We start from the raw sequence: 13,729 nt of genomic DNA, 5'->3' as shown, positions 1-13,729 counted from the left end.
ATATATATATATATATATATATATATATATATATATATATATATATATATATATATATATATATTATTATTATTATTTTTTTTTTTAAATATTAGGTGACAGTACTAACTACACTGAAACAAATGTCATTATTGGAATTATTGTGCACATGTGACATGTTAGCTTGAGTGCCCATAGAAATCTTCACTTAACTAGCAGCTTCATAATAGAACAAAAGGGGGTATTAACAGCTATCATCTCGCACATAAATATTAGGTAAAGGGTGTGTGTGTGTGCAGCCTGGAGGGCATTTTAATTGCAGCGTGCCCATTACATCATCGTGGCCTCTCAGAGCCAACGTGCGCCTCGACAACTCTTAAACAGCCTGCATTAGTGATTGCTAAAAGCCAAAAAGATTTTCCATCAAATCAGAAGACATCTTTGAAAGTGAGCAGGAAAATGCGGAGCTTATACGAGCGCTTTCCAAAAGTAGTCAGATCCCCTTCCAATGCTTTTATGTTTAAGTTACGGCCTAAAATCAGTAAGATTTATTTTCTTACCTCGAATATCTTGAAACAATAATCCATCACGACAAAGCAAAAGATGAATTTTAGAAATATTTATGCAAGTATTACAAATGAAAGAATTGTTTTTTAAGGGCATTACTGGTAATATACACACAAATACTACAGTATTTTGGAGGAATACAAACTAAAAAAAGAACATTTTCTGAATTTATTGTCCAGCAAACTGACAATTACAACGAGTTCAGATAATTCACAATGTTGTAAAATGGTTTTGAATTAAATTCTAAATAAGAAGAATTTGAGGATTACGACTTCAGACAGTTACAGTCTAATAAAGTATGACAATTACTTGTTTGATTCCTACAGACTCTAGGGTTCTGTTTTCATCTAAAGGACAGTGGATTGTGATTTTTGTGTCAGCGCAAGGCTCGCAGAGTGTTTTTGCCAAGCTGGAAGGACCGGCGCAGCAGAAGTAGTCTCTTGAGGATGTGACTGGCGGACTGACAGTTTCAAAATGTCTAACAGCGGCACAGGCTAAACAACATCTAGTCTAACGCGAGCTATTTCATGAAAACATTTGTGAGTAGCAGGCATCAAACCCGCTGAATCATTGTATTATTGGTCATAATTGACATTGGCTTTGACCACTCTCACTGTGACGCAGCTTTCCCTCATGCAGATCCACCAGCCTACGCCCATCTGCAAAAGTACCAATATCGGGTGTAACGTGGATGTCTCTGTACAGAATTACGCCACACACCGCGTCATGAAAATAGAGCATCTTTTTTGGCTTTAAAAGCAAAAAAAATGTATCCCAATCCAAAAAAAAAGCTTGATTCCGATTTGTCATCCTCAGCTGATTCAATAGTAAGAAGAACAAGGATAAACACTTCTCATCTCATTAAACAACCACATTGAGTTCAAAATCAACTTGACACGATAAATTATCGACGCCGTTGAAAAAAAATTGAAGCCATTTAGTGAGCAAGGAACCATATTTAGTAACATCAGTAGTTGTGTGTGTTCAAAATGGACCCTGCATGCCTGTCTATGAGAAAGGAGAACTGCATGATTTCTCACAGCCAATCAGGAAAGAAAAGAATGATCATAATGAAAAAGTTACCAAGACATATATAATAAGGTATTTAAGAAAATACCGGGTCACACAATCTTAAAAAACTATTAGAATGTGCTCTGATATCTGTCATTAAATTCCACTTATTGCAATAAATGCCCTGCGAAGGGTTAACGCAGGTTTTGAAGTTAAACTGGGCTTCATCTCCGCATACTGTATATGTAAACATTGTCCTATTAGCAATCAGAACATGACCACACTGTTTACATGTCTGTGTATGTATGCCTCGGGCCGTGATGATATGTACAGTAACAACTAATGGAAGTTGCAGCATGCATGCAAGCGTGCATTCAAAAGCAGCTCATTAAAGTGAATGGCTGTCATGCTCTGTCTCACCACGGACATCTATGCACATAAGATAAAATTTGCTTGTCAGTAATTTGCAAACATTTAAGTGGGATTGTTTTTTTAAAAATATTGTATATACACTGGGATGACCACTCCATCTTTCGTTTAAAAGTGTATGGAAAACAAAAACAACATGATGACTTTGCATGTCTGTTGTATGTTGCATTTATTCAGGTTCAGGGTTCATGAATAAATCAATACTGAAAGATCTGTTTTCATCTATTGTTTCCGTCCAAGGGTTCCAACAATTTAACAGCATAACTTTAAGGGATGACAAGAATGAAGTATCTACTGTACTTTGTGGTTTGCAATTAACTTAAGAAGCTCACGGTGTCCAGGAAATGCTTTTTAGTGACTGTGGTGGGATCATTTTCTTCTGTCGTTTGAATATTTACATTAAGTATAGTAAAAAAGCATTGGTAAAGTGACAGTGTAGTCGTCAACTTTTAGTACAGGCGTTCGTGGCCACACATTTTCAGTTACATGTTTTACAATATTACAATAATTAATAACGTTTTAATTGAGAACGGGATGATAGCCAAGAATGCATTTGTCGATATATAAACTATGTCTATTCTTATTTATAACAGAAGAAAAGTGACTTCAGTATTAAAAAAAAATGTTAGAAGATCTACATTTATGGATAACAGAAACACTTTGTTTCACTGAGAACTAGCTTGTTTTGAGCAACTTACCTGAGGAGCCATCAACATCCTGAAATACTTTACCATCCATGTGTCATCACTGTAAATCCCCCATCATCAGTAACTTTGTGACTGAGCCGTGTACATCTGTAAAGGGCTGCATAATCTCACGAGGCTGCCATTCCCCCAGTAGTGTCGCACATTAAGCGGTAAAATAACCTGGAACTCTGCAGCCAGGATGGAGGGGAGGAGTTTCAAGTGTTTGTTGGGTGAAATCGGCTCCAGCATTAAACTGTCAAGCTTGAGAATACTGATTTGATGGAACTGCTTTATGGAGCATCACTCACCCTCTCAAAAGGCTTGGACGTCACTCTTCCATCTCTCAACCAATTACAACAAGAGGACAATATATTTTCAAAAGTGGACTTGGGTTGAATTTGGTTGAATAAATCAACGTTTGTAAAGGTCATAACTTTGTTTCATTAGATTAATGGAATTTTATCTGATGGAAGTCCCAACGCTGAACATTATAGAATCTGTTATTCAGCCTGATACATTATATTTTTGAAACGAAAAAATGTTTGTGATGTGAATATTTGAAATGACGGCATTGGATTTATTGTGCCAGTCGCGGAGGTTTTCAAAAAGCAGTCAATCATAACTGTAGCAGCTGTACAGTTTGTACTCCCATTATTTCTGAGTGCTTGTCGTGCTGACAATTATGTTCTTTCTCCACAAGATGGTGCGACTGCACAAGCTGTTAAAAAAATGAGCGTTTGAGGTGTGTTCAAGATCATTCTGTTACAAAGCAACTCAAAATGAATAAATGAATACACTTACAAAAACTTGTTAACAAATATTATTGATAAGTACAAAGTTAAAAAGAAACAAATCTTCTGAACAGCAGAGTTACATTTCGTTTCACAACATACGTTGTTATCGAAAGTGCAGTGTTTGTAGGTTTGACTGTTCGTGAATATAGCATAGTGTAACTACATTAGGTTAGCGTTGCGTTGGGCTAAACCATATATGTCTATGGGTAAACTGTCACCAAAACTCATTAGGGCGTTTAATGTTTGGCGTTAGACTACTTTCCAAATGCAGCGGTATCTAAATAAGAGGTGCGAAGATAATATATCCACTGGCCGGGTTTACACGTCACCAACGGGGCTGTACTTAATAATTTTAGCTTTTTAGTTGAATGCTAATGTTAGCCGAAGTTAACGACGACGTCATGCCCCAGCACGTAGCCTCGACAGCCTTTAAGAGTAGAAGCTGCTTCTTACTTCCCTTTTGACCACCGATGTCACAGTGTCGTCCAGCTGGTAGTGCATTAGTGAATAATCAGTTTTAGCAAAAACATAAAGGAGATAGGCGCCGAAAACTCATTTTCAACGTTGCTTTTTGCTCGGAAGTGCAGAATGGGGATGTGCTTACCCTGCTTTGGTGGGGCAGTCGACGACGCTCTTGACACTCCAGATCCTGTATGTAACCACCACCACGACAAATAACTTTTTGAACACAATGTCTGTGCTATTACTCGGATTTAGTAGGCCTTGGAAGTACATAGAAATTGTGTTCATGTTTAGCATTACTCTGGCATGCTGGGCCTAGCTCGGTTAACCAAATTTGGTTTTGTTTACTTGGGAAGTTCACGACTTTTGTCGTGTTTCCAGGAAACGAGGAGGCGACAGTTGGCTGAGGCTGCAGAGAAAAGACAAAAAGAGGTAAAATGTGTGTTTGGGAAAGAAATATTATCACTCCTACACAACAGACAGACCTGCAATAGTCCTAAATAATCCCACCTTCATGAAGCTGTCATGTGACGTTTCGGTTTCAGGACAGTCATGGTGCTCTGGGCGTTTTTCGCGTTTTATTCTGCCAGAAAGTTTATTTTAAGTCATCATCACATTTAGAAAGGAATCCAGTAGAATATGGGATCAAATGCCAAGGATGTACACGTAAAAATAGACAAGTTAATTTAAAGCGTTGAAAACAATACATCTCCTAAAATAAACTATAAAATATATATATTTTTTTAAATACAAAAAAAAAACATGTAGGTCTGTTTGAAGTAATGACACTATTCTGTGAAGACTTGTCTGGGAAGAGCAAAAATTGTTGTTCCTATTCTCAAAAGTACAGAGCCAGAGCGATTTATAAAATAAAATGGTGCAAATTAGCGTTGCAACACTGATTTGTTTCTCCAAAGTACCTATAAAGTAGAAATAAATGTGTTCTAAATTCGACACATCAGTACACACCAGTGTTGAGAGTAGTGGACCATTCATCCACCCTGCTAAATTTGAATGATTAAATAAATTGCCAAGTATATAAAATGAAGCTTCAAATCTTGAAAAATTAAAACGTTGTTTCCTCTCTCAAATGCTCTATGCCTGTCCACCGAATGCACTAAAAAGACCCAGCTCAATTGTCAACTGTCAATCTAATACTACTTGCAACTTTCTGATGCCAGCAAATAACTACACATTTGACCTGCAAAATTACGTCTGCTTTGAGTCTCCAGTATCTCATTGCTTTTCCATGCCACAACAACGAGGTGTTCTAAAGCTCATTTTGCCTGTCAATTGGACCTTAAAGAAAAAAAAAAAACTGCCTTCCGGACTTAAACCCGTGATCTCTGCACTGTGAGGCGAACGTGCTAACCAGTCGATCACCGTGCCACCGTCGTTTAGAACAGAGGCCACTAAATCCACTAAAATGTTTTATAAACAGATTTCAGAAATGATATGTTTTACTGGTAAACATACATCATGTGGATATTGTGGAAAGAGAATTTGTTTGTGTCTTTAAGTCAAGTGATACATTTTTAAAAAAGAAATTAAGATGGTCTTTAGTGAGCAATGTTTTACTGTCCAGAGAAGCCACTTGCACAACCGTAAGAGCCACACAAAAGCTGCTGTAAGGTAAGTGTATACAAACCGGTGACTCTGGATTATCCCTTAACTCATCTGCCACATCCTCCTTGGTCTCCCCAAAAGCGAGAGAGAGAGAGAGAAAAAAAAAAAAAGGCTCACTTTGGCACTGTGCGGAATAAAAACTGCTATCCTCACTCTTCCTACCACAAATAAAAAATGCTAGATCTTAACCCACCTCCATATTGCAACACATCTTCTCTGTACAGTGTCTTGAATGTCATACTTTTCTGGCAGTTATACTGTATGTGGCTTTGCTGGTTGCGATGCATCCTTAATGCTTAATGTGTTGTTGTTTGTTTGGTTTTTTTGCAAAATAGCACGCTATTTGGACCCAACCCCAACCCCGTATATACATTTCTTATTTTCTTATTCAAAGCAACACCTGCAGTTTAATATTCCTGGTTCTTTGTCAGACAGCACACAGGGGTGTCAAAAACCCAGAAGCGGTTGAAAGGAAAAGAAAAAAGCAAGAAGAGATTGAGAAACAGACGATGAGTACGACTGTGTCTGGCAGTGGGGGCGGGTTGAAGGTAAGCGGGTTGAAGGTATGATGTATGTATACAATAATGTTTAAGCGGCAACTGGATAATTGTGTAAGTCACTTTTCAAATAATTACTCATTGTCAAAGTTCACAAGCAGCAGTTTGTAAGATGATAAACAATTCTTCCAAAAAAAAGATACAGTTTGAAGTTTACCACCAAACTAAACTTAAAACCAAGATGATTAGTTGTGAATTTAAAACAATAACATAACTTTGGTTGAGATGTGTCAGTTTAGGTCATTTAACCCATTAAGGCCTAAGGCGCCTGGCGAACCATCTCTCTAAAACTAAAGTGCGACTTCAGAATCACCCTCTAAAACCTGAAGTTTGCCCGGAAATTCAACACCTACAAATTCATTGGTATCTCAGCCCCTGTAGCAAATAGAAACATAATTCCAAAAGAATTTGAGAGATTAGATGTAGCTTTCACACAGGCCAGAGTTTATTATTATTTACTGTTTCAATCAAAAATGTGAAAATAAAGTGTCAGTGCAAGAGAAGCACTATTTTGAATTTTGAAAAAGCAAATGGTAATTACCATCCTATATTCTGTTACAAAGCCGCCGATATCATCATTGTCTACAAACATATATAAACGTATATCATGATCGACTGGTCGAAAGTCCACAAGTGCGTCGTCTATATCACTACCGTCACTTATTTCAGATCTCCTGCAATTGTCTGCGTCCGCCATTACTGCTCGAAAAAATTACAGGACATCCTACAGGACTCACGACACGGTCACGTTTATATTCTGATCCATTCCATTGACTAAGAGACTGAGAATTGGTTAAAAAAAAGAAAATGACATGTACGCTTTCCCGGCTGTAAAGGTAGAAACACGCAACAGCGCTCCCGGCTTTAGTGGTACAAATGCGGTTACGCGCTCCCTGCATAAATGGGGTAATTCTAACAAACACTACAAAACGCCATGGGCGGGCGGATTAAAAAAAAGCATTGTTGCTTCGGTGTTATGATTCTTTAACACAGATATTATAAAACTGCTTACAGGCATATTTTCTTTTTGATCTGCAAAAAACAACTAATCTTATTGTGGAGTGACTGTCTCCACGTACATACTTTATATCCGTCTGTCTGTATCATACTGCCCTCAGGTGGCCAAGCTGGGCACACCCGAAGGAGCAGCACAATGTCCACTGACACGAGGAAACATTACACACAATAAACTATTTTTTTGTTTGTGTGTGTTGCTCTACAGTGGCAGATGGGCTGAAACAACGTGACTCAGAAGGTCCAAAACCACAGAGCGATCACTGCGAGATGTTTTGAACGGCTGTCCACATCTGTGTTTATGGTTTTTATTTTCAAGATAGTTTGAGACAAACGGCTCAAAGTGCTTGATACTGATCCGTTACATTTGAGTGGGGCAGGAAGACCAAAAGCCGCAGCCTTGTTGCCAAACCAGCTGGACAAGCCCAAGTGCGTCTTACTAGTTAGAAGTTCCATCGACACAATAATCTGACGATCAATATTCCCCATACAACATTTTATTACTTTTCCAAGCATGATTTTGACTCGCATTACAGTTGAAATCCATGAAAGTTTGATGACTCATTGAAAGTTGGAGTTGAATATTGTCACCTTAAAATAATAGCCCAAGTCATATTTTGACCCACCATCCAAAAATGCCTTAAACATTTCATGATGCTGCATGGCCACCTTTGCTAAAATTAGCCAGATAAAACTTAGTTAATCTTTCATTTCTAACTCTGAAATGAAGTTATTTAAAAAATATAATTCGTATTTGGTTCAGTTTTTCATGTTTTGTGAAAAACTATTTTTACTTTGGCCATTATTTTAGGAAGGTGACTATGTATGTAAACAATATTTTTTGAGTGTCATACCAGATTTTCAAATGTCGCATCATGAGTGTGAGTACGTAATCAACTTCGGTTTCCTTACTTATGAAAGCTAACACTACATTTATTCATCTTATTTTGAGCACAATTTTACTTTGCTGCTATGAATTTCACGTATAGGAGCCACGTGTTTAACCAGCTGAATTTCTTAAGAACCAGTTGCCATATGTAAGCTTTTCTTTCAAGCACGGTTGTATGAATGTGTACACTTGAATTATGAGCAAATTGCAATGAGAAGAGGATATTGTGAAGAACCGAAGGGTAATGAAGGTATTTAACATCAAGCTAAGTGCATTTAATTTCTCACCGCTTTGATTTAGCTGTAAACGCCTTCGCATTTGGTCGCGAAGTTTTTCAAGCCAATGTAATTACTTGCTACAATAAATCACATTTCTGATCTGACTTTGTGCATTTTGTATTCAGATGTTTACTGCACATTTAGAGTATGAAACAATTTAAAAGTGACACAAGCTGCAAAGCGCCACAATTATAAAAGCTGCTACTGAGTCAAATTGGGCTTTCATTTTCACCATTTTACTCCTCCATAGTCAGCAACTTCTTTAAAATTGAATGAAGAGACCTTCACTTACGGAAAGTACTTAAACGCGTTCATCAGCGAAAAATATCTTCAAAGAGAGCACAAGAACTTCACCTTCAGGTGGCAGCAGAGTAGAAGAAAGCCCGGTGACGCAACCCCCTTGAAATGTAGCTAACAATACTGACACTGTACATCATATTAAACTTGAATAAAATGGGCAATTGTATCGAATAGCAGAGTCCTATTACCTAAATTATTTTTTAAAGTTGATTTAATTGGACTTTTATGGTTATAATGGTCTTAATGTCCCGTGTGTTAACTTAAGTATCATGTAGCTATAATTTTATACTACAACTTCACTCCTGTTACTCAAATGAGGAGTCAAAAAAAAAAAAGTTGCCTGAGATGGGACAATAAAATGAAACAGGGCATTGCAGGGGTGCTGTATGAACACTGCAATAAACCACTTTGGGCTGGGCTTCTTTATTTTTATTTTGCATTTTTAATTTTGCACCCACGTGTCAACTTTTTATTAATGGAAAGAAAACATTGAAAGCCCACTGACATAAATTCAGATACTATAAATTGTACCTACCAGTTCAAAAAGTACACTGAAGTTACATTGTTAAGAATAAAGGTACAGTCTTATAGATTTGAGCACATAAAGAAAAATAACTAACTTCATTATAATATGAAAGGAAATGTACACCATGTATAGCCAGTTGACTCATATTGCAATGACGATTTTTAAATGTCTCCATGAACGTCTCACAGCTAGTCTTCATCATGGCGCGGTCTCCTGTGATGCCTTTTTGCTGCGGTAGTTGGCTGCCACCACCAGGTAGCTGTCAGGTGTCAGGTCCTTGATGTTGAGGCCTTTGCCGCCGACGGGGGACGTCTTCCCTTCCACGCGGGAGATTTGGAGCATCCGACACGGGTCGTGCTTGAGCAGGTAGCTTTCGAACGTCTCCCAACCTCCTCCCACACGCACCATCACATGCTTGTTGTGCAGCATCTGAGCACACGTAAGAAGGATTAGATATGGTAGGATTCTTGGCATTTCCCTGATTAGGGATTTGGTTTGAAGATGAGCACCGCTTTGATGTTGTCGATTATTGAATTGAGGCAGGGGAGCTTTGGCACCCTCCAGACGACCTAATGGACAGCAAGCTAATACAGAGAGGATGTGTTCACTGAAATAAAAACAATCCTTCTTCCATCTCATGAAAAAATCCTACAAAAATGTACTGTACTATATGTACTGTTGTAATTGCAGCTACGAGCCACAACAGTCTAATGGCCCACCATTAATGTTTTTTATCAAAAAGCCTCTGGGGTAGAGCTAACTCAACATAACACATTGGCAGGTTGTGCATTTGCCACCATGGCCCTCAGTACTTACCTGACTTAATCCACCTCTTAATACCACCATGGAAAAACGTAATTTAACAGCACACCGCTGTGCCTCGGAAATCATCAGTTCAGGATCAATATTAATCCAACATGACAAAAACATAAAACATTTGAATAAAATAAATACATATTTCCCATCAGAATAATGTACATATTCGGATATATTGTCTGGTTGTTGTTGTTGCTTCTGCTCACTTTTTCTTGCGCCCCCTGCCATATCAGGGTACATTTCTCACACTTGGCTACCATGGCAACGTCGTAGAAGATACAGAGGCTCAGGCAAAAGCATTGTTCAAGGCCTTTCAACGTTTGTTCCTCACTATGGAAGCGTTTCACCAACTACCTCATTACCACATCATCACACCTTCACTACAGCAAGCTGCTTTACAGAATGTGCTCCTCAGAATAAAGATTACACAGGTTATTATAAACACTGTTGTTTCCCAACACAAAAAATGCTAAGCTTGCTCGTTGGATCCAAAGTGAGATTGTCACCTCGGTCTGCGATATGAGACTTCCTGCCCTGCAGTGGTGCAACATGCAACATTTATAAGCCTCTTAAAAGAATCACTCTCGAAGCCATTGGCAGGGCGGTGCTTCCAATCAGCGGCAGCAGGCCTTCAGGCTTTGTGACTGTGGATTTAATGGAGCTGCGTGTCGCTGAGGCGTTTCAATCACGCCGCGTTGGGACACGACCCAGGAGTGACTGGCAGCCTGGAAAAAGACAGGGGCCCTCAGGCGTATATTTGACAGCACCTCTCACAAACACTGAAGAGGTACCGGAACTACAGCCACCTTTTTTATTACTGGAGCAGAGAGGGTCTCGCAGGCCTGACTCCCAGATCATGTCCGCCGAACGATTATAATTGCAGTTTTTTTTTTCGTAAAAGTAGCTGCTGACTGTCTGCAGAATTTTGATTCAAAGCATCTTGAACGAGTGCTGATTGACACACAGAGGTCAAATGATGTAGCTCGCCCTTTATACAAATGGGACTCCGCTCATGGGCCACAACATGAAGTAATGAAGTACACTTGAACACTCTAATGAGATACATTTTAGAAAGTCTGCCCTTTCAAGGATAACAGCTTCCAGACAGATATTAATTTGTTGTATACAGAATGCATAGAAAGTAAAGTATTTTTTTGTGTGTGATACAGCCCTTATATTGAACTCCATTCGATGTTGCAGATGTACCTAATGTTGTGACCAGTGTTGCCAGTTACCTTGAAAACATAACTTAGGTACACTACTAATTACTTGCTTTAAAAAGGAACTGAATTACTTTACTCATCACTTGATTTTAAAAGTAACTAAGTTAGATTACAAGTCAATTTAATTATTACATTCAGCAGATACTGATAACTCTGCTCAACATAAAAATGGCACACGGTTTTGCCACTTAAAAGTGCATTTTTAACGACATTTTCGAATAAGGTTTATGTTAAAAATACAATCAAGACAACCTTTTTGACTTACCATAAGTACTTTTATTCAAGAAAAATAATTAGTCTTTCTAGACTTCACTTAACATAAATACATTTTTAAATAAAATGCAAAATAAAGGCAGTATATTTTACTTGACATATTTAACTATTAATGTTGTAATTGCAAAACTCAATATTTATAATTTACATTGTTTATAAAAATATAACAAAAGCTTCAATGCGTACTGCACTGTGATCCGTGTCTTTTTAATTTGACATATGTTATTGAAGCTAGATAACAGTCTGTTGACAGCACAGAGCGTTCAACAAACCTTCATATTTTTCCTTTTAGCTGACATACTCAAATTAGTGACTCTACTCCCAGCTTCAAAACGCGACTCTCTCGCCTTCCTCCATTGCTGTTTATGTGGTATGGTATGGACACGCGAGTCGGCAACGTGCTAGACGTTGATGTCACTCTCTCGAACGGGGATGTGAACCTGAAGGTTCCCACAACGCCTCACTATGTCCGTGCTTTTAATCTAGCTGCAGTCGATTCAATGCCCTATAAGACAGAAAACATACCGGCAGTTGGACTACCTCCATGACATTTCTGTCTGGCCTGAACAATGTCTTTTTCCTTTTCCGTAAAGAATGATGTAGGCATGTTTGTGAAGCCCTTAGAGGCAAGGCAAATTCCAGACTACATAAATAAAAAACAACTTTACATGTACACTGGGGTGAATAAAGGCAGAGTAAGCTCGTCACCACCTGTCCTTGGTTGCTCAGCAACAAAGCGATCAAGATTTAAGGTCTTCAGTCGTCCAAAAGAAAATGATGAAAAAGAGCTAGCACAACATGTCGCGCTCTTCTAGCTGGAGAGACTTTTATTAAATAAAGCGACTTGATCTTTTTAAAAGCAAGACAGCATCTTTAGCTCAAACCCGTCATTAGATTTTGTTACAATTTGATTTGGGAAGCTGCTGTATGATATTCTGACAGTAGAGGACAGCCAAGAGTACCGGTAAATCGTCGATGTGGAGTCTCTGAGGTGAGAATCCAGGATGTGGGTTGCCAAGTAACCACCATCTCAAGGGGACTGAGAATACATGAGAATCGAATCTCTACTGTACTGGAGAATGCATCTCCTCTTTTTCCACTCATGAAAGTTGAGTAACATCCTAGATGAGTAGATCCTGACGGTCAACGAAGGGTACTTGATCAAATATTTTGGTCATCACTTTGGGAATGCATGGCTCTTATTTTGTTTTTATAGCCAATGAGTCACATTATGCTTGGCTGGAGATGGAAATTTGTCTGAATAGCATTTCCAGTCAATGAGAACAGCAGGCTCTTTGCACAATGGATGTCTTTCATTCCAGAGTTCCGCATCACAGTATCAACATACAGTGTATATACATACACTCATTGGCCACAACTTTAGGTACAAGTAGAGATCTAACACAAGAAAAATCTGAAAATCTGCAGTGCATCAGTCAAACACCATCGAAAGTACTGACATATGCTAAATCCTTTGTTTTTGATTAGCAGAGCTGGGCATTCCGTCTATGTGACAGACCGGTCCGTCTATCCGTCACTGACGGACGCCCGTTTTGTTGACAGTTGACAACAGATGGGAAAAAAATCACAATATTGAGGGGGGAAAAAAATCTATTATTTTTCTAAATGATTCAGGCCTAATTATTACTTTCTAAAATGGTGCTGCTATACTTATTTGTAGTGTTTACAAGACATTTTCCCATCCCTCTTAACACTAAAAAGTCTTGTGACGGCTGACATAAGTGACATCTACTCACTCGTATAAAGAGCGTTTTCTCCCCAACACGGTATCGGCCTTGTGAATGCCTCTCCACGTGGAATTTATTGGGGCATCTGCAGGGGGGGTCGTCAGCGATATGTCTCACCTGTAAACCACATACACACGCAGGTTATACGTTTGCCTTCCGGGGCCACAAGCACAACTGTTGACTTACAGCATCGTCTAGGAGCTTCCCGGTGCTCTTCTTGCTCGAGGCGACTTTGGGAGGAGTCGGTGATGGCGAGTGAGACGGGGAGGGTGACGATGAGGGCGATGGAGGGAGGGGGGGAACTGGGGATGCGGGTGACGGCGGTGGTAGAGGTGCTTTCTCTTCTTGTTCGATCTCTTTCTCCAGTTTTATAAGGCCAGGGGGCTCCACATTGTACCTGTGGAGGGAAAGAGTTCAGTGTCAGTGATATTCGAATGGATACATTTATGCTGATAGATCAAAAGATTGCATGAGCTGCGTACAAAAAAAAAACCCTAACAGAATAATTTTTGTTAAGAGTCGGTCTCAGGTAACAGTGAGTGCATATCAAA

The 13,729-nt window shown here is 38.9% G+C and overlaps 2 protein-coding genes across 4 annotated transcripts in view; one reads left to right on the top strand and one right to left on the bottom strand.

The window, feature by feature from the left end:
• Positions 1–3,624: 3,624 nt before the first annotated feature.
• On the top strand, positions 3,625–8,396 carry svip (small VCP interacting protein). Of its 2 annotated transcripts, XM_086027292.1 has the most exons (5): positions 3,625–4,117; positions 4,310–4,360; positions 5,514–5,560; positions 5,986–6,102; positions 7,334–8,396. In XM_086027292.1, the coding sequence occupies exons 1-4, from the start codon at positions 4,055–4,057 to the stop codon at positions 6,065–6,067; spliced, it is 243 nt and encodes an 80-aa protein (XP_085883418.1). In that variant the 5' UTR covers positions 3,625–4,054; the 3' UTR covers positions 6,068–6,102; positions 7,334–8,396. The 2 variants fall into 2 exon arrangements, with proteins under 2 accessions (XP_085883418.1, XP_085883417.1); XM_086027291.1 differs by lacking the exon at positions 5,514–5,560 and having other exon boundaries at positions 3,630–4,117.
• gas2a (growth arrest-specific 2a) overlaps positions 7,607–13,729 on the bottom strand; it is a 22,556-nt gene continuing 16,433 nt past the window's right edge. For both annotated transcript variants that reach the window (XM_086027283.1, XM_086027284.1), the window contains exons 7-9: positions 13,365–13,575; positions 13,188–13,295; positions 7,607–9,547 (exon numbers count right to left, since the gene is read on the bottom strand). In XM_086027283.1, coding sequence (XP_085883409.1) covers positions 9,317–9,547; positions 13,188–13,295; positions 13,365–13,575 — 550 coding nt within the window. In that variant the 3' untranslated portion in view covers positions 7,607–9,316. The remainder of the gene's footprint in view (positions 9,548–13,187; positions 13,296–13,364; positions 13,576–13,729) is intronic.

Source organism: Filicampus tigris, chromosome 4 (genome assembly GCF_054856515.1).
Source record: "Filicampus tigris isolate MCC_2025a chromosome 4, RoL_Ftig_1.0, whole genome shotgun sequence".
In the NCBI taxonomy this organism is placed as follows: domain Eukaryota; kingdom Metazoa; phylum Chordata; class Actinopteri; order Syngnathiformes; family Syngnathidae; genus Filicampus; species Filicampus tigris.
This window is presented reverse-complemented; position numbering and strand designations above follow the sequence as displayed.

Bases quoted from the DNA above. Each gene is read 5' to 3' on its own strand.
- svip (XM_086027291.1), top strand. From the start codon at position 4,055: ATGGGGATGTGCTTACCCTGCTTTGGTGGGGCAGTCGACGACGCTCTT. The intron at 4,118-4,309 runs GTATGTAACCAC...TCGTGTTTCCAG, and splicing joins CTCTTGACACTCCAGATCCT to GAAACGAGGAGGCGACAGTT. The intron at 4,361-5,985 runs GTAAAATGTGTG...GTTCTTTGTCAG, and splicing joins CAGAGAAAAGACAAAAAGAG to ACAGCACACAGGGGTGTCAA.